At 43.3% G+C, this 23,496-nt stretch overlaps 1 protein-coding gene across 3 annotated transcripts in view; it reads left to right on the forward strand.

Moving 5' to 3' along the window:
- Positions 1-23,496, forward strand: part of UVRAG (UV radiation resistance associated) — a 281,275-nt gene that overhangs the window by 252,133 nt on the left and 5,646 nt on the right. For all 3 annotated transcript variants that reach the window (XM_037131554.2, XM_037131552.2, XM_037131553.2), the window contains one exon: positions 2,709-2,800. In XM_037131554.2, the coding sequence (XP_036987449.2) occupies positions 2,709-2,800 (92 nt within the window). The remainder of the gene's footprint in view (positions 1-2,708; positions 2,801-23,496) is intronic.

A 23,496-nucleotide genomic window follows, 5' to 3' on the forward strand; every position in this document is an offset into this window, starting at 1 on the left:
TAGGGTCTCCAAAGGGGCAAAGGACCTGCTTGGTTGTGTGAATGGTGTTTCTAATCAGATTGAGAAAGATTTGACGGTTTTGTCCTAGTTTGGGGAAGGTCTAGTGATAGGTACATAGGTACTCAACAAATGGGAAGAAAAGGCAATTAGCACTTCAAGGAAAACAAAAAAAGGAATAGTATACTACATGGCTAAGAAGTGAACAGTATTTTTGTCAGTGTAATAAGGTAACACTAAATATTGACTTAAAAATATGATTTTGAATATCTTGAGAGGATGAGGAGAAGTATATTTGGGGGGGGTTAGAAAGTTAAACCCTCACAGTCTTCAATAAACAGAGGCAGTCGCTAATGTGTGGGTACAGGGATCAAGTGTTTGCGTAAGAGAATAATGTTGAACTAGCTTCTCATTTGTCGTAGCAGGGACATCGTAGATGATGCCTAAATCCGGAAGGGAAGGAAGAGGAAATACTAACATAAGTATGTCAGTCAGAGGTACGAAGGTAAAGCAGCAGCTAAAGGCAGTGGCTACTGAGGAGCAGGGAACTGTTGCTGTTGTATTATAACCAGTATAATAGTGTAGACTTACTAAACAGTGCATGTGCCTCATTTTAAACATTAAATTAATATATTTGTATTATGTGCAGATTTTTAGTGTGTGTTGAAAATTTAAAGGATGACCTGGTAGAAAGAATTCAGTTTTTATTAAGAGGGTCCAGCCTTGGCTTTGTTCCTTGTCAGCTCTGTGCCCTGGGGCAGGACACTTGCTTTGTTGAGTCTGGGAGTCTTCGCTTATAAAAGGAGGAGGGTTAGAAAAGATTTTCTCCAGGCTGTCTCTAAGCTATAATAGACTACGATTCCGTGACAAAAAATAACAGTGCTGTGCAGCAAATGAAGAGTTAAGACCTGCGTGGAGGCTAGAAATGCCCACATTTTCCTTTTTTGGTTGAAATCGGGTGTGCAGACATATTTTTGTGGTGGTCTCTGAAAAGAAGCCCACTCCCACCTTCCATCACGGCGCCCGGGGCAGGCGAGCGCCTGCTCATGGCTCAGGGACACAGCTGGGGGCTACTTCTGCTCGGGTTTTTGATACGTAATATTTTTCAGTATGAATCACAGGTGAAATTTCCATGCCATGTGTAAACAATTTCTCTCTTTTATTGAAACAATGAATTCAGGAATGTCATATTGGGATATCAGCCATTTTGCTTTTATCGATGTATGAAAAAAATACTTTAATATTAATATAAGAAATGATGTCATTTTGTGTGGAGTAGATCTTATAATTCAAGGTCAGCAAACCTCAGGAGGTGATTTAGGTCACCAAGCTGAGTTTTGGAAAAGGAAAAGAATAATTTCCCTTTGTCTTCTCAATTGTTCTTACCAATTTTCCTCTCACTTCAGGGTAAATGGTGAGTTTTCGTGGTTGTGAAAGGAGGCTCTGGCTAATAATGTCTCTGCCATTGAAACCTGTGGTCCTGGAGAGTTTACTTCCCCTCTCTGGGCCTCAGTTTCCCCATCTGCAGAAGGAAAGGATTGGCTTTAATAATATTCGAGATACCTTTTAGCTTTAAGATTCACTGTTTCTACTCAGCTTTATGTATTTAAGAGACCTGGTTAGATTTGAGAGTTTTCCTTTAAAAATTCAGTGTAGTGGGAATAAACTTCTCTGTTACATAAAAAATCAATTGAGTATTAGCTAAAAACAAAAGAACACTTAATTTTTTTATTGGTACTGGTTTTATATTTTAAGAGAGGAAAACTTTGAAAGTTAGGTGCTAGAAAAGTAAAACTTCAAAACTGACCACCCTTCTCATTTGTACACTACTGTGCAGATTACAGAATGTTTTTTTCGTGTGTCATGTCATTTGAAAACCACACTTATACAGGGCTATGTCGTGCACTTACTGTGTATTCGATGTTATGCATGTGAGTGTACACATATTCAGATCTTGCTGTGGTCAGTTAGGGAAGGAAATGGTGTTCTGAAACAGGACGAGATAAAGACCAAACAGATGAAAACCATTTAGGAAGTTACCCAGGGAACATAGAAGGATACTTAATTTTAGCAAGTAAGCCTCTAAAAATAAATAAAACGAAGAGCAGATCAAGCCCACAGGCCATAATTTCCTCATGCTAGCCCTATGACTCGGTGCTGTGATTGTGGCTAAAGAGGGAAATCACAGATGCAAGAGAAGCACAGAGCACAGCCTCTGCCAGTGGCGACTCGCTCTATACCTGTTTAATGAGCACTGACTGCGCACCAGCCCCCCGCCCGACACTGCTGGGAATCGGATGAATACCACATGCTCTTGTCCTTGATTACATGAAGCTCAGGGTCAGTGAAAAAGGGCTGAATGTGCTCAGAGTATATAATACTGGCCTCCAGTACCCAGAGTGAAGTACTGGTTTATGGTATATGGTCATGGAATCGATGTTAGCAAATCTTACAGGGGTCTTTGAAATACCTGATTCCATAGTTAGTCATTCTTAGTCTTCTCTGACTTTAGGGATGAGGCAGCAAGAAATGAAGAGGCTACTTTTAAATATCATCCCAACAGTGTGGTTGGTATATTTGGGATCATACATTCGTATTCCTTCTTTTAGAGTTCAAAAATAGAAAAAGACATGTCAGTAGATCATATTTCTGAAGCCTTGCCTAATATCTGCCAGAATTTTTTTTTTAATTCTATTTTTCTTCCTTTGCAGCTAAGATATCAACATGGACTTGGGACTCCAGACTTGAGGCAAACCCTTCCCAACCTGAAAAACTTCATGGAACATGGACTACTGGTCCGGTGGTATGTACCTTCGTTTCTGATGCTCAGACCTGTAATGCAGAAAATAATCCCAAGAAACTTTTCTGACTTCCTCCTTACTCCACACCTGCCTTCCGGGTTTTCTTCTGTAATGAGATACCTGAAGAAAAGGAAAGGCAGCCGTCGTGGCAAAGGGCGAAGCACCCTCGGGAGGGCAGAGGCTGTGAGCAGGTGCTGTGTGAGCGCTGGGAGCTGCCTGGGCATGCGGCCCTTGAGTGCATTGCTGAGGCAGAGACCGAGGGGCAGCCTTGTGAGTCATGGAAGGGAGAGACACGGAGCCCCTGGGACTCTTCTAAAGAACAGCGATGGTCATAAATACAGAATGAGCACCAGGATCAGTGGCTGTGAGAATCAAGGGGAGAAAGCAGACAAGGAAGAGGTTGGGTTTGTCGGGACCTAATCTTGACACCAAGAGGCACATACTGGAATGTTCTTGTGTTTGATATCAGTGCCTGTTGTACCATGAAGGCAAGTTGCTGCTTAAAAGTGCTTTGTCAGGACAGACGTGACTATTAAAAATTAAGGGGAGATGAAGATCCAAGGGGTGGCAGAGTAGGTAGAAGTTACACTCACCTCCTCCCAGGTCCAAACTGGAATTAAAACTAAATTATAGAACAATGAACTGGAATAACCAATTGAAGACTAGCTGAACAGAAGTCATATAACCAAGGATTTCCAAAAGAAGCCACATCTAGCCTGGTATGAAGGGCAGAGATGTGTAAAGGCCTGGCCCCACATCCACTTGGGACCATTGATAATCCGGAGAGATATCAGTTTCAGAGGTCCCCCTGGAGTCTCAACCTCACATGGGGTTCCCCAGCCAGAGACCCTTTTTCCCTGACCTTAAACTTATCCTTCCTGTGTAGAACCCTCTCTTCAGATGGCCAAATCTTGGTCTGTTTAGGCCTGATAAACTCTTTTGGCCTTACCCTGAAAACTCCCCAAGACCCCCAACACCACCACGAAGCTGTGCAAGCGCGCAGCAGGTAGCAGCTAACCTTGGTGTACCTGAGGTCTTTGCTGAGTGGCCTCAGTCCCAGCACTGGCACCGAGTTTGGACAGCTATATTCCACCAAATTGGACAACCTGGAAGAAATGGCTAAATTCCTAGGCATGTGCAGTCTTCCAAAACTGAATTAAGAACTATCAAAATCTGAATAGACCAATTACAACTAATGAAATTGAAGCAGTAATTTAAAATCTTCCAACAGAGAAGCACCCTGGACTGGATGGCTTCACAGGTGAGTGTTACCAAAGATTCAGGGAAGAATTAACACCTGTTTTTTTTAAGCTGATCCAAAAAATTCAAGAGGGAAGACTCCCAAGCTCATTTTACCAGGCCAGCGTTGTCCTAATTGCAAACCAGATAAAGATGCTACAGAGAAAGAAAATCATAGGCCAATATCCCTGAAGAACACAGAGCAAAATGCTCAACAAAATATTAGCAAACCAAATCCAGCAATACATTAAAAAGATCATACACTGTGTTCAAGTGGGATTTATTCCTGGGCTGCAAGGGTGGTACAATAACTGCAAATCAGTTACTGTGGTTCACCACAGAGTGAAGGATAAAAATCATATGATGACATCAGTAGAATTTGCAGAAAAGCACAAATTTCAGCACCCATTATGATACAAACTGTCAGCAGAGTGGGAATAGAGGGAACATACCTCAGCAGAACAAAGGCCCTGTGTGAGGAACCCACAGCTAACATCATACCCAATGGAGGAAAACTAAAAGCATTTGATTTACGACCAAGAACAAGAGAGGGATGTCCACTTTCACCACTCAAAGTCGGCATAGTACTGGAAGCCCTGGCCACAGCACTCAGGCAAGAAGAAGAAATGAAAGGCATCCGAATTGGAAAGGAGGAAGTAAAACTCTCATTGATGTTTTTACAAGTGACATGGAGAACCCTACAGATCACACAAAACAAAACAAAAACCCTACTGGAATTGATAAGTGAATTCAGTAAAGTAGCAGGGTACCAAAATCGAGTCCAGCTACATTTTTATTCACCAATAGTGAACTATGGGAAAGGAAAACTAAGGAAACAATGCCATTTATAATTGCCTTTAAAAAAAAAAGCTTGGATAAATTAACCAAAGAGGTAAAAGACCTTTACTCAGAAATTATAAAGTACCAGAGAAAGAAACTGAAGAAGATAGAAATAAATGTACTGTGCTCATGGACAGGAAGACTTAGCATCATTAAAATGTCCATACCACCTGAAGCAATCTATATAGATTCAACACAATTCCTATCAAGATTCCAATGACATGTTTCACAGAACTAGAACAAATGATGCAGAAATGTATATGGAACCACAAAAGACCCTGAGTAGCCACAACAATCTTGAAAAAGAAAAAACAAACTCAGAGGAATCCTGCTGCCTGCTGTCAAACTATACTACATGGCCAAAGTAATCAGAACAGCATGGTAGTGGCATGAAAACAGACATGTGGATCAATAGAACAGAATAGAGAGCCCAGAAATAAACCCATGCCTATGTTTTCTATTAATATTTGACAAAAGAGGTAAGAACATACAGTGGGGTAAAGACAGTCTGTTCAGTAGTAGTGTGGGGAATATAGGACAGACATATGGAAAAAAAAAAAAAACTAGCCCACCTCCTTACATCACACACAAGAATAAACTCAAAATGTATTAAAAACTTAAGTGTAAGACTCGAAACCATAAAATTCCTAGCAGAAAACATAGGCAGTAAAACCTATGTTTTACTAAGAGACATTTCTCTTAGTAATATTTTTTCTGATATATCTCCTCAGGCAAGGGAAACAAAGGAAAAAATAAACAAATGGGACTACATCGAACTAAAAACTTTTGCACAGCAAAGGAAACCATCAACAAAATGAAAAGACAATCCACTGAATGGAAGAACATATTCACCAGTGATACATCTGATAAAGTATTATCCAAAATTTGTAAAGAATTTAAACAACTAAACACCAAAAAAAACCAAACAATCCAATTTAAAAAATGAGCAAAGGATCTGAATAGACGCTTCTCCGAAGAGAACATACAGGTAGGCAAGACACATGAAAAGATGCCCAACGTCAGTCATCATCAGGGAAACATATTAAAACCACAGTGACGTATCACCTATCAGAATGGCTGTCATCAATAAACCAGCAACCAACCAGTGTTGGTGATGATGTAAAGAAAAGGGAACTTCTGTGCACTGTTGGTAGGAATGCAGGTTGGTGCAGCCTCTGTGGAAAACAGTATGGAGGGTTCTCAATAAATTAAAAATGGATCTGCCTTATGACCCAGCTGTTTCACTCCTGGGAATATATCCAGAGAAACCCCAAACTCTAATTTGAAACAATATACACACCCTTTTGTTGATTGCAGTATTATTTATGATAGCTAAGACATGGAACCCACCCAAGTGCCTGTCAGTGGACAAATGGATAAGAATGCGTTGGCACACACTCGCGTGTACAATAGAATACTACCCGGCCATAAAAAAAGAATGGAATCATACCATTTGTGACAGCACGGATAGACCTAGAGGGTATTATACCAAGTGAAGTAAGTCAGAGAAAGACAAGTACGGTATGATTTTACTTCTTATATGTGGACTCTAGAGGGTATTATACCAAGTGAAGTAAGTCAGAGAAAGACCAGTACGGTGTGATTTTACTTCTTATATGTGGACTCTAAAGAACAAAGTAAAGAAACAAGCAAAATCGAAACAGACTCATAGACACAGAGAACAGACTGGTGGTTGCCAGAGGGCAGGGGGTTTAGGGAACGGAGTGAAACAGGTGAAGGGATGAAGAGGTGCAGATTGGTAGTCACAGAATAGTCTTGTGGGTGTAAAGTGCAGCATAGAGAATAGAGTCAGTAATATTGTAGTAACTATGGTGCCAGGTAGGTACTGGAAATATCAGAGGGAACACTTTGTAAAGTATGATTGTCTAACCACTGTGCTGTATGCCTGAAATTAATGCAAAATGATGCAGAATATAAACTGTAATTACAAAAATAAAATTTTGAAAATCAAATAAAAAGAGAAGTGAAGAGGTAAAGTCCTGTGCCAAGAACACATTAGAGTGATTCACTTCACTTAAATAAGTGGAAAGCTTTTAGCTGCAACCATGTAGTAATTCTCGAAGTTTGAATCCTTGAACCACGGGCATTAACTTAGGAATTCTTGAGCTAAGTTTGTGTGTTTTGTCCCCCAAATTTCTCTTTGCTTATTGAAAAATAAAAGAAAGTAGAATTATAAAAAAAGAAAAAGAAAAAAAGAAACCGGGCCTTTAGAAAGTCAGACGGCCGGAGCAGCACGGTGTCTTCTGAACACGCCGGCTTCCCACTGCCGTTCCTGTCTGGCCTGCCGTGTGAACTTAAGGTCCTGCCTCTCGGAAATGTAATTTCCTCAACCGTAATCCCTGCCCTGCTCATCTCACCACTTTGTGGTAAGAACGAAATGTAATGTTAGACAGAAAAGCTGTTTGTGAGGAGGAAGGTACGAGATCGGTTTGGTTTTCTTCTGTGCCAAGAGGACAGGTCTTGAAGAGAGTAAGAAAACAACACATGATTAACCTTTGCTTTGACTGGTTTTATTTTTGTCTCCTATGATCCTTCACAATGCAAGTTCCAGATGTCTGATGTTAGGGAGGACTCCCGTTAAGCAAATACACAAATGTTTAAAGAACTCTAGTCGGAATAGCAAAATAATTATAAAAGCTTACTATTGATATGTCCTAAGGAATGAGAGATAGGAATTGAGTCTTAATATAAAACAATAATCAAAAGATGTAGAAGGAAGCTAGCAGACATTTATTTAGTTGGCATCGAGTCTGTGTAAAGTCTGGAGGGAACAAGAAGACTCAAGGCCTGTCTTCAAGGGATTTGTGATCTAGTTGGAAACAGGTGTATAATTCATGGAAGGTTTTATAACACAAGTGGTAAATAACCTAAACTAATAAAGAGAGGGAGAGCTCTCTTTATTATTGTGAGCAACCCACAACACTACCTGATTAATCGCTAAATGAGTCTTGCTCAGTGCAGACAGCGAATTGCCCCGTCGTCACGTGCCGAAGAGCCTGCCCTTTGCCCACAGTTTGGTAATGCCGCCTGTTCCGTGTATCCGCTCCACTTACATACACGGACATGTTTTCAGGCTCCCTGTTCTGCTTCATTGCTTTGTCCATCCATAGGCTGGTACCACATTTTGAATAGTTGCAAGATATAATTTCTGTAAGTTTCATTGAGGTTTGAGGATGCTCAATAACTATTAATAGCATCCGTCTTCCCCCTGACATTTGGTACAATAATAATAAGAGTTTGCGAAGATGTCACTCAAAATTAAACTTACCCTCATAATCATTGTGAACTGGAGGACCCCAGGCTTTCCCTGTATAGGCAGGCTCTTAACTACACTGCAGAGAGCGGTCAGATGGGGCTAAGCCCAGAATACTCAGGTTTTATTTTTCTCCCTAAATTCACCAATCAGAACAGGTGCTCCTCCTGTTAAGAGCCGGTGAGTGAGAGGATGGAGGGAAGCCAGGACTGTTCTTCCTAAATCATGTCCCTCAGCGCAGGGGAAAAGGAAGGTACCCCAACCTCTTTGATAATGTGGTAGGGCGAGGCTCCTACTTACGGCTCTTTTTCAAATTCTTTGGGTTTTTCTTGACATGTGAATTATATTTGAACGATTTGAAAGCTTTATGATATTGAGTCTTAACCGTGAACATGGTGTCTATGTTTTCTTGTCTCTTAAACACATCTCAGTGAGGTCTTCCAATTTTCTTCATAAAAGTCTTACAAATCTTCTATTAGATACTTAGTCCTAGGTAGCTTACCATTTTGGTTGCTGTTACAAATTTTTCATTACAATATCCAACTTTTGGGGGGCCAGCATATAGGAATACCACTGATTTTTGTATTTTTGGAATGTGTCCAGCAATCTTGCTAACATTGAATACAATAGGTTGTCTTAGGTTTTCCTGGATTTTCTGTGCATACGATTTTTTTGTTAGTGAATAACGGTATTGTTTCTTTCTGTCTTCACAACTTGTATTACTTTTCATTGTCTTATGTTTTATCATGGAAGAGGAGCAGTGACCATGGGTATAGTCATCTTCTTCATGATTGTTGAGAGAACGCTTCTTTGTCACCACTAAGGATTATATCTATTTGTTGAAGGCTTAAGTAGATACTCTTTAATATTAGTAAAAGGAAGTTTCTTTCTGTTCCCAGCTCACTAGGTTGTTTTTTAAATCACAAATTTGTGTGTTTTGAATTTTATCAAATGCTTATTCTGAATCTATTGAGATAACTGTACATTTGCTCTCCTTTACTATTTTAATGTGCTAATAAATATATTTTCTAAAGTTAAACCTTCTTTTACTCCTGGAGTAAACTCTAATCACGGTATATTATTTTTTCTGACACTGTTAGATTTGATTTGCTATTATTACTTTAAGACTGTCTATACCTGTGAACCAGCCCATGTTTCTTTCTCATATTATAATTCTTGTCCAATTTTGGTAACAAGGTTGTAAGCGTCATAAACTAAAGTGAGCACCTTCCCCTTCTTGTCTGTTCTCTGGAACAGTGTGTATACAATAGGAATTAGCTACACTATATGTCGAAGGTCTGATAGTAGTTAGCAAAAGCCTAGTGTTTTTTGTTTGTTGGGGGAAAGTATCGATTTTTAACTACTGATTTAATTTTTGTAGTGATTACAGGTCTACTTATGTTGTTTCTGTTTTCCCAGCTCCTGAGTCCCCCATTCCCACCTGATTTCCAGTTCCATCTGTGTGCCTACCTCCTCTTCTCTCAGCAGGTGTCTGCTGCTCTCTGTGCTGCTGGGCGCAAAGGTCACTTTTCCTTCCTCACTCTGCTCTGCATCTGAGTAGCGTTCCTGCCTTCTTGAAGCACCTGCCTTTCGTGGCTCCCACAACACTCCCCCCTCATGGATTTCCTCCATTCAACTGCCCTTTCCCTGTCTGTTTTTCATATTCCTCCTTACTCATATGATTATTAAATACGGAATTCTCTGCGGTCCCATCTTAGGTTCATTCTTTCTTTTTCTCTGCTGTCTTCTCATGCCATCTCATTCATCCCCTTACATCTGAAACCCACCTACTTCTTTATGGGTCTCAAAGTTACGTTTGCGGTGTAAGTCTCTCCTGTAAACTCTCTGTAGTCAAAGGACTACTTGACACGCCCCCTGGAATGTTAAGGTATCTCACGTGTCTGAGGTCACCCTCCCACCAGTCTCCTCTCTCTCAGCAGACGGCCCTGTCTGCCCATTGCTCACGCTGGGGGACCATCCTTGAGTCCCTTCTCTCCTTCACTCTTACTAGATTCAGTCTAATCAGCAAACCCTGTCATCTCTACCTATAAAATATATATTGAATCTGACCACCTCCCACCATCTCTGCCACCATTGCCCGGCCCGAGTCACCACCTTCTCTGACCCAGACCCTGCTCTAGTCCAGCGTTTCCCCGAGTTTACTCTTTTCCCGCCTTTGCTCATGCTCCACAGTAGCCAGAGTGGCCTTTACATTTTTTTAGTTATATCTTAATCTTGTCTTCAGTAGCTAGAATAAAATCCAAGCCCTTATTCCTGGCCTTCCTGGCCCCTTCTGCTCTGCTTCGTCCGACACCACCATCCCCCTCCCCGTGCTCACGGTCATTCTGCTGACCTCCTCTTAGTAACTCGAACAAGTTCTTTCCTGATTCAGAGTCAGGGCACTCACCATCCTCCTGTCTAGCACATGTGCCCCCCCTTCCTTCCCTTCAGTGATCCTCACCCCAACCCCTCGTTTAAGGAAATACTTTTAGAAAAGGCCCAGTAGCTTTATCGGCAAAGAATGACTGCCTTGGCTAGAGCACAGACTCATTTCAGGAATCTGGGTGATTGTGGTACTTGGAGCACATACTGTATGTATGTATGTATGTATGTACGTATGTTTAGGAGCCCCTTTCAAGAAAACCCGAAACTGCAAATTCACAATTAGGGAGAAAGAAGCACATATTTAAAATAAGAAACAAAGTCACAGCAGAGTACCAGCACCTTAGAGATTAGATCCCTTTCTTCTGAAATCGCTTCAGACAGATCACCCAGAGTGCTTACATGGAAACACTTTATCACCGCAGCCTGACTGCCCCTCCTCTCCCAGAACACTGTAACTTCCCGCCACTTTCATCTCTAAGGTACAGAGAAATTAACTGACTTCCTAAGAATGGTTGACCCATGAACCTCTAGCAATAAAACTGGAATCTAGGTCTCCTGGCACTGATGTTAAACACCCATTAAGCCCCCAATTCACACATTGACGCAGTGCCCCTCTGTGCCAGCTGTGCTGAGCACATTAACACTGGATGAGTAGTATGGCACCGCTTTACGGTGCTCTCGTGAATGATGGGCTACCGAGGTAGACGTGAAGTCCCACGAAATGAATGCCGCATAAGGATCCCAAGTAGAGAGGACTGCAGGAAGCCGGGCTGGAAGCTACAAATCTAAACAAAACTGGAACAAGCACTTTTAGCCTCAGAGGAAATCTGAGAATTTCCGAGAGCAGCTCCGGCTGAGGAGTCACCTCCCACGCCTGTGCTCCTCAGGGCAAAGGGTAAAAAAACTCCAGCTCCTCAGAGAGTCTCTTACATCTTTTCTAAAAGAAAACACTGCCGTTTTCTGTGTAGTTGTTACCATTCACAGATGGTCCCTGTGGAAGCAACTGCTCTGTGTTCTTTTGGTGCCGAGGAGTTCAGACTGGCTGAGGGTCAGTGCAGTCACTGAATCCCTCCTTATGGCAAGCCTGAAAGTACCGGACAGCTTGTTTTGTTTCTTAAAGAAGAGACGGTGCAATTAAAATTCCTTTTTTTCCTTTCACATCACAGAAGTCATATCTAATTTCAGAAGCATCTACCTGATTAATCCTTCAACGAACCCCTCTTCCTCATGAATAGTTACACACGGCTCAGTGTTTGATACCTGCTCCTTCCAAAAGCATTCCCCTTTTCTCATCCTAGGATTACTAACCTCATTGTAACTTCCAAGCAACACGGGTTTTAAGAGCAGGATTTCAGAGGTCGTACTCTTGAATATTTTGGTTAAAAGCCACCAGCACACCACTTAAACATCCCATTTTTCTTTTTTTACTACCATCTACAAAGTGGTCCAAGATTGAAATTGACGTGCGTGTGCACAGCTGATGCTGGTGCTGAGTTATGGTCAGGGAACATTGTACTCGAAAGCTGCAGCTTGACAGCTGCCAGTAAAATAATCAGTTTGAAACCAAGTTGAAGAGATTATCTGCTGTGGTCGCTGAGAACAGGGCTGCCTGTGGTGGGGCCCCAGCACCCAGGTCCTGGGACAGTCCCTCGATTAGGTCTCATCTGACCCCCCCAGACATACCACGCTCATTTCTGACCACAGTTCTTTTCTCAGACAACTTCCCGCTCCCCAGAGTAGCCTGTCCTTGCCTCTGCCCTACCCAGTGCTGCTGTCACGTCAAAATCCAGCTTCACATCCTACCTCTTTATGCACTCGCTCAACAGGCACAGGGACAAATGAATACAGAGGTGCCCATGTATTCTCCCAGTTGCTTAGGTTCACTTCTCCCCGTGAGTCTTAGCAAGCTTTTGAGCAGCTTGAGGCTGCAGACTGTCTCACCGACGCTGCGGGAAGGAGCTGCTTATAAGTGGTGAGCATGTGAGTGCATCCTGCTCTGTTCATGGAACGTACTTCTTGAACTTGCATTCAAGCAGTTTCATGTCTAACTGAGGCAATGAAATAGGAACAAATGACACACAACAGAAAATAGAAAGCATGCAGTACTATTAGAAAGGGAGGTAAGTTGTCTGGAACACTCAGAGGAAGTCGCTCACCTCCTGTGTGAGAGGCGTGGGTGAGGAGTGGGTGAGCCTTCGTACGGAGAAAGCGTGAGAGTGGACCTGGAGCGTGGAAGGATTCAGGCGTGTGGAGCCTGGGGGATGGGACAGAACAGGTTAAGGAAACAGTTGCCCAGGTGTAAAAAGCATGTACAAGACTGCAGGTTTGAATTCCAACTCCACCACTTAACGTGTCTTTGACCTCAAGGCAAGTTTAAGCCATCAGCTACATTCATCTATAAAATGAGATAATAGTGTCTACCTGATGGAATTTAATCGTATGATTAAATATGTAAATACCCAGCATACTTCCTAATATATATATAGTAGTACCGAATACATAGTAGTCATTATAAATATGTAATAGATAAATGACTCATAGCTATCATCTGTTTTAAGAGTTAAATCCATTCTTTGCTATAAGTGTTTTGTGTTTCCTTTCAAATATACAGTCATCGCCTTACAAGTAGATACAGAATATGGCTCATGGTCACACTTTTTAATAATCAAGAGCCATATTCTATGTCTGTCTGTAAGGTGATCACAAAACACCATCTCCCTCTTGCTTCCTACTAGCCCTTTTAATACCCTTTGAAGCCTTAGAGATAAGCCCCTGTAAATCAGTTTGCCTGCCTACTTTGGGGGGCACCTACCTTCTTAGGTAACTCTCACTGTAATTAGAAGTTAAGAATAAAAAAGTCTGTTATTTGCAAAACCTCCCGTGTTTTCACTGAAGCATGCAACAACCCTGGGAGGGAGGACGAGGGTGATGACCACTGTTCTACAGATCAGGAAGCTGAGACTTAGAAATGCGGAATGGCTTGCCACAGTCACCAGGTCGTGAGTGCTGGGGCTGGGGCCAGAAACCCAGATTGTCTGACTCCTAGTCCCAGGCTCCTTTGACCACGCCATGCCACACCTTCGTAGTTAGTGATCAGTCCTTCTCGCGCTCCCCCGCCCGCCTCTCTCTGTGCCACTTAGTTTCTAACGCCCGTAACCTTCCACCTGGAACCGCACCAAAGTCAGAGCCAGAGTACTAGAACAATACACAGCAGAATTAAGGCAGCAGTTCTGGTGAAAACAGTTTGGGTTGCGTATCCTACCCCATTTACCTCGGGTAGAGAGGAAATTAAGACTATAAACTTTGTGAAGAAGTTAAGAGCTTCAAATCAAAAGAAACAAAAATAATTGCATATTTAACTCCATTGCTTAAGAAACAAGAAAACTAAAGAAGCATGTTTGCCCTTAGTGGTGTCTTCCTTGTTCTTTTTTGAGACTGCGACATGATAGAGCAGGATTTCAAAGACATCTGTCCTGCTCTGCATGGACTTTTTTTATTCTAAGTTTAATTTTCGTCAACTATGAAGCTTAAACTATCTAGCAGCAAGGCAGTGTGGTAGGTACAGCGGGAGGAGTTCTTGACTTTGGAATCCGAAAATGTAGACTGCAGTTTCAATTCTGTCATTTAATTTTCACAAATTGTTTCAGGTATCTATTCTTTGAAAGGAGTTAGTAGCACCCTCCCTACTTCCCAAGCACAGTTATGTGGTGCAAATGAGATACCACCTGTCTCAGTGGCTTATAAACTAAAAAGGGCTACAGAAAACATTATTAAGTGGCACTCGTGCCCTGGACAGTTCATTGGGCATCTCCTCTGCCTGTAGCACTATTTATTCAAGGGACAAAAGATTCCGCGGTAAAGTCTCTGGATAGTGCTTCTGCTGACCCAGCCCTCCACTCTTTATAAATATTGTAGAAGCAAACTCAACAGCATTTTAAAATAAGTAAGTAAGAGCTTTGGCACATTTTAAGAAAAAAAATTTTGAGTAAACTGAGCATGATGAAAACCTAGAGTGAGTGAGCCAATCTACACAGGGTAACAATATAGTAGTTCTGCTTTTAAGCCAAACCATTCACCTTTGACAGAGAGGCCGTGTCCAGCATTAACACTTTTTTTTAAAGCCTCTCTTTTTAAAAGCAAATCTACCCTTCTTTCTTTCTCCCTGTCATGCTGATGCTGAATTCAGAACTAACTTCTGGCAGGTGACCCATGAGGAACTTAAAAAACATCTTGTCCAGCCGATGTTGGTTTTTAAATTTAGATCAGATGACACTGGCTTTGAAATCTCAAGAGTCCTCCTTGAGGTAGCTGTGTCAGATGTGCTGGCCTTGCAGAGTGCTTCTGGCAGGCTGGCACCCTGAACAGGAAAAGCGTAGCCTGGTCAAAAATAAATGAAAAAGAAAGTTTTATCGGAGTTACTTACTCCAAGATAGCTATTTTAGAAAAAATCTTGACAAGTCGTCTCCTTGCCTCGAGACAGGAACACACAAGGCATATGAGTATCTGTGGTATTTTGAAAGACCTTGGGGCCCAGGCCTCTCCCATAACTCATTCCAGAGTTTACGCACCCTCGCTCCAGGAAATTCTTCCCTGTATTTAACTTACAGGCCCCCTCCTGCCGTTAACACCCATTTCCGCTTTCTCCGTCTCCAGTCAGGATGAAGAACAGCTGGCTAGCATCCTCTGTGGCCCACCCTCCCTCGGTGACAGAAAGCCATTCGGGTGTCCCTGGGCTGCTTGTCTCAGCCCCGGCTGGGCCCTCACTCCACCGTCGGGCTGCACACACGCTGTATTTTATTCCTCCTTAAACACCCCCTCTCCTTGTCTTACTCTGCCGAGTGTTTGCACCAAGTTGAGATCTTTTTCTCTTTTTTATTTCTGTCTCATTTGTTGTTCATTCCTTTTAATTATAAAGTAATTTGTGCTCCATGAATACAATTTGGAAGTTGTAAAAATACATAGAAGAGGGGAAACCACAGTCCAGGGGGAAAGCCACTGCTAAGTTGGTTTTTTATGTGTTTCTCATATAGCTGAGATCATATCACTTGTGTCAGTGCTGTTCAGTAGAAATATAGTCTGGGCCACATGCGTAAATTGAAGTTTCTAGCAGCTACATTGGAAAAAGGTAAAAAGGAATAGGTAAGTTAATTTGAATAATATACTTCATTTAATCCCAATAACATGTCAACATGCAATCAGTATTTTTTAAATCATCAATAAAATGCTTCGCACTCCTTTTTCATAAGATGCTCTCGAATGCTGGGGCATGTTTTACCCTTAGCAGCGCACCGTGCGCTCAGCAGCCGCCGCGTGTGCTGCTCTCCTGGGCGGCGTGTCCTGGGCTTTTCCCGGGGCCATTAAAAACTTCTTGGCATCGCTTTAATGGCTACATAATATTCCTTCATTTAGATTTACTGTATCATTAGATAGTTTTGATTTTCTATTATAAGTGACCCTATAGTGTTCTTTTTTACTTTTTTTCCCCACCATTAACTGGATGTTTGTCCACACATTGCCAAAAGAAAAAAAATTACTCCTTTTGAGGACAGCTTCAGTGAATCCATTTATTCATAAAACAAATGTATGCACTCAGTGTCTGCCCGTGTGCTCTGTGCTGCATTAGATTAGAAAGTAGAAGTGTGGGCTGAAGAAACAGCAAAAGACCGGGTCCCTCCCATAGTGTTTACAAGACTTGGCTCCACCGTCTGACTGCACACACACTGTATTTTATTCCTCCTTCAATACCCTTCTCTTCATTTCTTAGTCTGTGCCTCCTCCCCCCACCAGACCCCCCAGACACACACAGCCTGATCCATTACCCCTTATCCTTCGAGGCACCAATTAAACATAGCCTCCTCTGATGAGTCCTTCAGGAGATGACTGCCTCCCTTCTCCCTTATAATATGCAAAATATATATTGTACATAAAGCACCGTGGTGTTCTGGTTAGTGATTAACTCTCTGTCTTTTCTACCATCAATGGCAACCAGTGGGACTTCTTAACCACATAACCCTGATCTTACACACCTCTATTCCCAGAGCCTGGCAGAGTGCCAGGCAGTGGACAGGGATTTCGGTAATGTCTACTGGAGTATGCGTACAAGATACAAGTGATTATATTAAACGTCAGTTGGATGCCATAGTTTACAAGTACTATAGCTGCTTGAGTTCAAAGAGCTCACTTCAGATTGGCATGTTTGAGGGCTTAATGAAGGTCGGACTTGAATTTGGCTTTGGAAGATGGGCACACTTAAATGAATGGAGGGAAGGAATTAACAGAAAAGCCACTTATGTATCCTGTACTAAGGAGGGATTCTTTAGCATGTGCTAAGTATCAGCAGATAAGCATCCTTCTAGACCTAAAGCCCTGCTCTCTATGGTTCAAGAAGGCTGTAGTGATATGGTCTTTGCTCATCGAAAGCTAACAAGGGTTTGCAGCATTAGGAATGACCACTGGCTGCTGCATGTGACCTTGGAGTTAAGCTCAATTTAGATCTGTTCCCTGTGGTTCAACTTTGGAGTTGTTAAAGATCATTTTATATACTTGTTCAGCGATTCTTCTGCTAGTGGATAACCATGTATAATAATAAGTAATGTCAGTATAGCTAAATCAGATGACTGTTACTCTAAACCAGACACTCTTCCAAAGCACTTTGAATATATTATTTACTTACCTCATTTAATCCTTACAACCACCCTGTGAAGTGAGACAATTGAGACAATTAAGACCTATTATCCTCTGTCATCTTACAGTGAGGAAACTGAGGCATAGAGAGGTTAAAGTCACTTATAGGAGACAGAACCACAGGTGGAGGAGCTAACATTTGAGCTCAGGCTGGACAGTGATAGGCCCCTGTTTTAACTAGTACTCAGTACAAGCTCTTATAATTATGTTAAGATTAAAATGCTTTACACAAGGGATCATTTGGCATCTTGTGGTTCCAGAAAAGGAATCCTATCATTATAACCCTCTCCTAGTTTTCTTCATTCCTCGCTGACTGTTTCTTATTTGCAGGCTCCTCTTTATCTGCTTCATCAAAAAGAACCAGAGCCCCTCAGAGCTCAGTTCTGGGCCCTCGTTTCATTCTTCATCCTGAGGTGACAGCCACCATTTTCGTGGTCATCCACACTGAAACGAAGCACGAGTGTAAATCTCCAGCCTAGACCTCCTCTCTGACATCAGATCTCCATTCCAATTGCCTCCTGGATGTTTTCACCGCACATTCTTTGTGCCCATTTATTTTTCATCCCGTCTTTCCACCTCACCTCTGTTTTCAGCAACGGAATCTCCATCTGTTCTTTACACCGGCCAGGGAGCCACACGTAGCCCTCCCTTTCCCTCCACCCCCATATCCAACCTCAGCAACCCCTGCTCATCTCCCCTAATATGTCCTTACTCATATCTATCCATTTCCATGCAGGTCCAAGCCGGAACCTATGGCTCAGCCCGTGGTGCCCCAGTGTCCACTCTGGGCCACCTCCAGTCTGCTCTCCAACTTCCACCAGGGCGTATTTTCCAAAATACAACTCTGTCAGTTAATGAACCTGTCTTTCTTTCTCCCCCACTCCACACTAGCCTCAAACACTTAGTGGCTTAAATGAGGAGGAGAATGCTAAGCATGGCCCGTGGGCTTCTGCATGGTCCAGACCTCGTTTTCTTGTCCAGCTTTATTTTCTTCCAGTTTCTTCCCTTGGTGACCTTTTGGGTCCTTACATATTGTCTGTGTCGTGACAATGGGGTCTTGCCATATGCTGTTCCTTTTGCCTGGAAGATGCTCTCAGCCACCAACCCTCTCTTCACCAACCCTGGTGAAGCATTCCGCTAGCCCTTCGGATCTCGGCCCTTCTGGGGCAGTCCTGTTACAAGCTTTCTCAGCCCAGGCCCTCTCCTGCATGGCATGTGCCAGAGGCTGTCATTCTGCAATTATGTTTGTGATTTTGTTGACAAATGTCTGCCCTCCCCCCTATGGTGTAAGCTCCATAACAGCAGGAACCACAGCTTTTTTTCTCAGTCATTATTGTGCCCCCATATACGATAGTGTCTAGATACAACCCCCGGATACAGTAACGTCCAGCACGCAGGGCCTTATGCATAGTACACACTCAACCAATGTTTGAATAAGAAAGTAAATCATTCAGTTCGTTGCCATGTTCTGTTAACATGCACACGGTTTTACACGGTACCTCACGTCGCCTCTCTCAGGAGTTCCGGAGGACGGTGTAAGAGAAGGCTCTGAAGACTCCATTCCTAGACTCCCACCACCTCCTGCCAGGTCGTGGCTAAGTTCCAGCACTTCTCCAGGTTCCTCTTGAAAATGATGGCAGAGCTGTCCTTTTCCCCTGGAGGGAAACTGAAGCCACTCGGCTCGGCCCAGGGCGCAGCTCACACAAACGAGGCGGTGGCCCGGCTCCCCAGTGTCCTTCGCGGGCTTCATCCCGCCTTTCCGCCATTGGCCTCTGGAGCCGGACGCTTCCTTTCGCTCTCTCTGCAAGTCAGCTGTTTAAATTTTGAAAGCGCTCTGACTGAGGTTTCAGGTGCCCCACGGAGCCCCTTCTGGGGCTGGGCTCCGCGAGGGGGCTGTTCCTCTGGTTTCCCCGGCAAAGTTGGGGTTATTTTTTTTCTAGTTTTTAGCGTGAATGCTTTACTGCTTCCATGTCTTCAGTGCTGTCCAGACACTCCAAGGGGTCCCCAGGTGTCATCTCTTTCTGTGTAAAAAATACTGTTTTACGGTCCTCAGATTGTTTGTTGCCTGACTGCGTGTCACTAGATTAATTTGTATAATGATTTGTAAAGTGGAAGCTAACAGGAGGCGTGGCTGACTTGCCCCCCCCCCCCCAGGCCTCTCTGTCTTTGGAGGACTATCTTCTGTTCCCTCATCCCAAGAAGCTCGGCCTTGACACTGAGCTGGCCTCCAGACCGGCCTCCTGGCTGTGGGCACCGCTCAGCCTCTGTCTCCGGCTTGTCCTGGGACCCCAGGTCCCTCTTTTCCACACTGGGCCCCATAGCCCAGGCCATGGAGGCCTGATGGCCAGGCCCTCACGTCGCATAGTCTGGGGAGGTGGGTTTCTCCAGCCCGCTTGTTTTATCCTTTGCCTGTGGAACTTTGTCTTTCCGTCAGTGCTTGGTTTAAAGAAAATCTAAAGGCCCCCTTGTTCATTTATACCTTTTTAAACTCTCTGTTTTTATTTAGTCAGACTTTGGCAGGAAACCTTTCAAGCTGAGCCCAGGGGAAAAGTGACCACTGGCACAGATTTCAGCCAAATAATCTTTTGGCCCAAGATGATTTCTATTTTTATTTTGTTTCTTGTTTTTGTTAATATCCAGGGCAAAGATTAAGCACTTTCACTTATCTGGTAATGGCGAGAGGTCTTTAGGTGGCTTGCCTCTGGCCTGCGACTGCCGCTTACAACTGTTAACGCCCAGCTACCCCCCAGGACACGAGGCCGAGCCGGTAAGGGCGGCCTTCCCGAGGAGGCTCTGTGCTCCTGCTTGATCTGGGCAAGAGAAAGGAGCAAAAGATAGACCCTAACCTTTGCTGGATTTTGAAAAGGGATAGTAGCCTAATTTATGGAGGTTGTTTTTTGAAAAAACTAACTCTATGTCATAATTTCTTAGCTGCCAAAAGACGTAATTCTCCCTTAGCTTTGCCTTGGCAGCCTGCTCCTGGCACTCTGTGCAGCCCTGTCGTTGCTCTGCATTATTTAAGCAGTAATCTTTAAGAAGGTGAGAAACTATTATTGCTTTTTAGCACAGTTGACATGATATTGGCGCAGAGTAGCACCTACAGCTTCAAACATTCCTGATGGCGGTAAACCAATCCAAACACCTCCGTGGAGAGGCCTCCCTGCCATGAGGTCATCGCTCGCTGCAGGGGGAGAAAGAAGAAGATCAAATGTTGTTTAAAAGGATTTTTTTTTCTTTTCAAGTATTCTTATTCCACAGAGTTGTGGCTGTAGATTTTGGCCAGGATCCAGACAATCAAGATTTAGCGTTTTGACCAGCTGTGATCTAGTAATGTTCCTCCGAGGAAACGTTTTACAGGAGGGAAAGACGCATCGGAGTCTGTGAACTGCACTTTCCTGGCACTTTACGGTGCGGGGCCTGGTTGCAGGCAGATGCGACGAGCGGAAGTGGCTCCAAAGGAGAGCAGGAAACAGTATTTTCAGATAGGTAAAGGTCCGCGCCAGCTTCAGGAACTTTCGTAATGTTAGTAAGTTTTCACTTTTCCTGTATTTTATTTTCCCCTGCGTCTCCACATTTACATTGTTTCATTTCAGAATGTGTTTTTGTTCAAAACTGGTGCTTAAATTACATCAGCATTCCTGTTAGCAGCGTAACAAGTCTTCGGAAGTCAAAATAGCCACAAAAACTTAATGTAATTAGGAAGAGAAGAAAAAGATACCAAGCCACTTGACCTAAAAATTATTGATTCTCACTCCTCCCTCAAACAGAAATAGAGATCAGATGTGGGTGTTTTGCTGGCAAGTCCTAGGGACTGGGAGAGATGGGGGAACCAATGTGTGTTTAGTCAGACTACCTTTGGTAAATTACCTCTGTGCCTCAGTTTCTTCGTTGTGAAATGAAGACGGTATTCATTAACGATTTATGGAGTACCTACTCATCGTACTAAGAATTTTACTTGTATGTCTCATTTAATTCTGACCGGAACAGCTGCTAGGTTGGTAAGCCCTTCTTACAGAAGGGGAAGCGCAGGTTCAGAGCGACGACGTGCTCACCAGTTTCTGAGTTTTGTAACAGCGGGGTCGCACTTGGAGTTTCTGCATACGGGACTGGCAATGAGAATGCATTTTGGACGAGTGCTTTCGTACCTCATTTGCTCTCTCCCAATCCCTTTTCTGTAAAAGGAGGCTATAGCTTCAGGCAATAAACCAGCCAAAAGAGAAAGAGGAGAAAGTTGTGGGGTTGAGGAGGGTGGAGTGGAGTGGATTGTGTCTCCGGGTCGGCTTTATGGCTGGGTGCTCGTACGATGGTCACAAAAGTCCTGAACATGCCTCTCCTCGTGTGTGCTGGGGTGGTAGAGAAACTCTGCCTCTTATAGAAACTCTCCCCTGAAGCTAAATTCATGCAGAAAAAATGATGATGCATCAGGGGTCTGGGGACGACTGGAATGCACCACAAAGGATTCTGGGAAGTTCTTCTAGTCCCTAAACATTTGGTGGATCATGTAAACAGAGGCGGTTTGAGCATTTTTACTTTATTCCAAGCCTTCCTCACCCCAGATCCTCAAGGAAAAAAAAAAAACGGAATGAAGTTTCACATCAGGCAGAATAAATCTTTTGATTGATTTAGTACTTTTTCTCAAACTTTCACACTAGCCTTAATTCACGCAGAAGTGGAGAGGGGGTGGGTGGGAAGAGTCCCTGCTTTAAACAGTGTTCTGGGTCAGGGACACCGTAGAAGGAAGGAAGGAGATGTGGCTCCTAGTCTTTCCTCTGCCACCTCTACCCCGTGTTCCTGTCCAAGACATTAATGTCCTTGAGCCTCAGTTACCCCTCCTGTGGAATGAGGACAATGCTTGTGGCATCTGAAGCCCACGGAAGGTGGTGATGACAGCAACCACAGCTACGGCTCCTGCAGCCATCAGCATACATGCCAGGCATTCTGCCAGGATTTGAAGCGCATCGTTGTATTTACTCCCCACCGTAGTCAGCCGTCTGTTTTCTGAAGGAGAAACAGGAACACAGAGAAGGTACGTGACCGGCTGCTGTCACACAGCTGATAAGTGGCGAGTCCGTCCCTAAGGCATAGCTCCAACCAGGAGCACGGTGGCAGCAGAGCTGGGGTGGAACTTTCTCATCACCACCCCTCTCTCCAGTACAGCCAAAGGGATAACAAAAGGTAACCACCTGCAGTAAATGGGGACTCATGGAATGAGAAAGAAATTAATCACCTTAATTTGCAGAAATCAGAGAAGATTTGATCCGAAGAAGCCAAATTTAAACCAGACTGTTCTCCTTGACCGCGGAACTCCAGACCACTTGGCTTCTCCCTCATCATGCTATTGTTTGTGACCCTGGAGTATCCATTTTTACTGGGAGCAAGAGGTTTATTATTAAGTAATTAAACAGGCCCGATGTGGTTCAGTTATTCAACAGCCTGTGCTGTGTTTCAGTAAACCATGGCCTAGTAAATTTGCAATCACAGTATCTTTGGGTTGTTTTTAAATGAATTCCTTTTAATTGCAGCATTAAACCCCAGATGTCATGTTTCCAGGTTTCCATTTTGGACCTTAGCCAAGCTGGAAGAGACATCCACTCAAGGCACATGGCTTCAAGGAGAAGGTGTTCAGGGAGCTGGGGGCTCAGTCCAGTGGCTTAGACCTCGGGCTCGGGGCCGCCAGGTCTCTGGTCCAAGGCAGGGGCGGAAGACGGAGCGAAGCCCCCACGTTTCCCGCTGCATCAGCTCCTTCCCAAACAGCCACGTGTAGTCTGGTTGTTTCTGAGAGTAGAAATACTCTACAAGTTATTCATCACAACTTAAATGACATACTAATTTCATTTGATAAGTAAATTGTCAACAGCCTTTTAAAAACTGGTTATATAATTAGGAAATCTGTGCATTTCAACCTCTTCTTCCATCTAGATGAAATAATCATGAAGCCAGCCTGTAATCAGACAAAAAGAATTTCGAAGCCTTCTGGGCCTTCTTTTTTGATCTATTATTTGCCTTTTTAATTTCACTTTTTACCTTCTTAGGCAACAGTACAGAAGAAATGCTCCTTTTTTCATGTAAGAACCTAGTTTCTACCGAAATCTGAAATGCAAGTTTCCCCTGGAAACCTTCCATTAACCATGAAAATCAGGTTTTATCAAAAATCTATGTGTTGTGTTTTTATACAGAGTTGCTCACAGCAGTTTCTTAATAGTAAAATGTTGGAACCATCCCAAGTCTACAAAACTAAGGGAATGTTCAGGCACATTATGGTATCTAGTCAATGGA

Source organism: Artibeus jamaicensis, unplaced genomic scaffold (genome assembly GCF_021234435.1).
Source record: "Artibeus jamaicensis isolate MK-2021 breed Jamaican fruit bat unplaced genomic scaffold, CSHL_Jam_final contig_64, whole genome shotgun sequence".
Classification (NCBI taxonomy): Eukaryota; Metazoa; Chordata; class Mammalia; order Chiroptera; family Phyllostomidae; genus Artibeus; species Artibeus jamaicensis.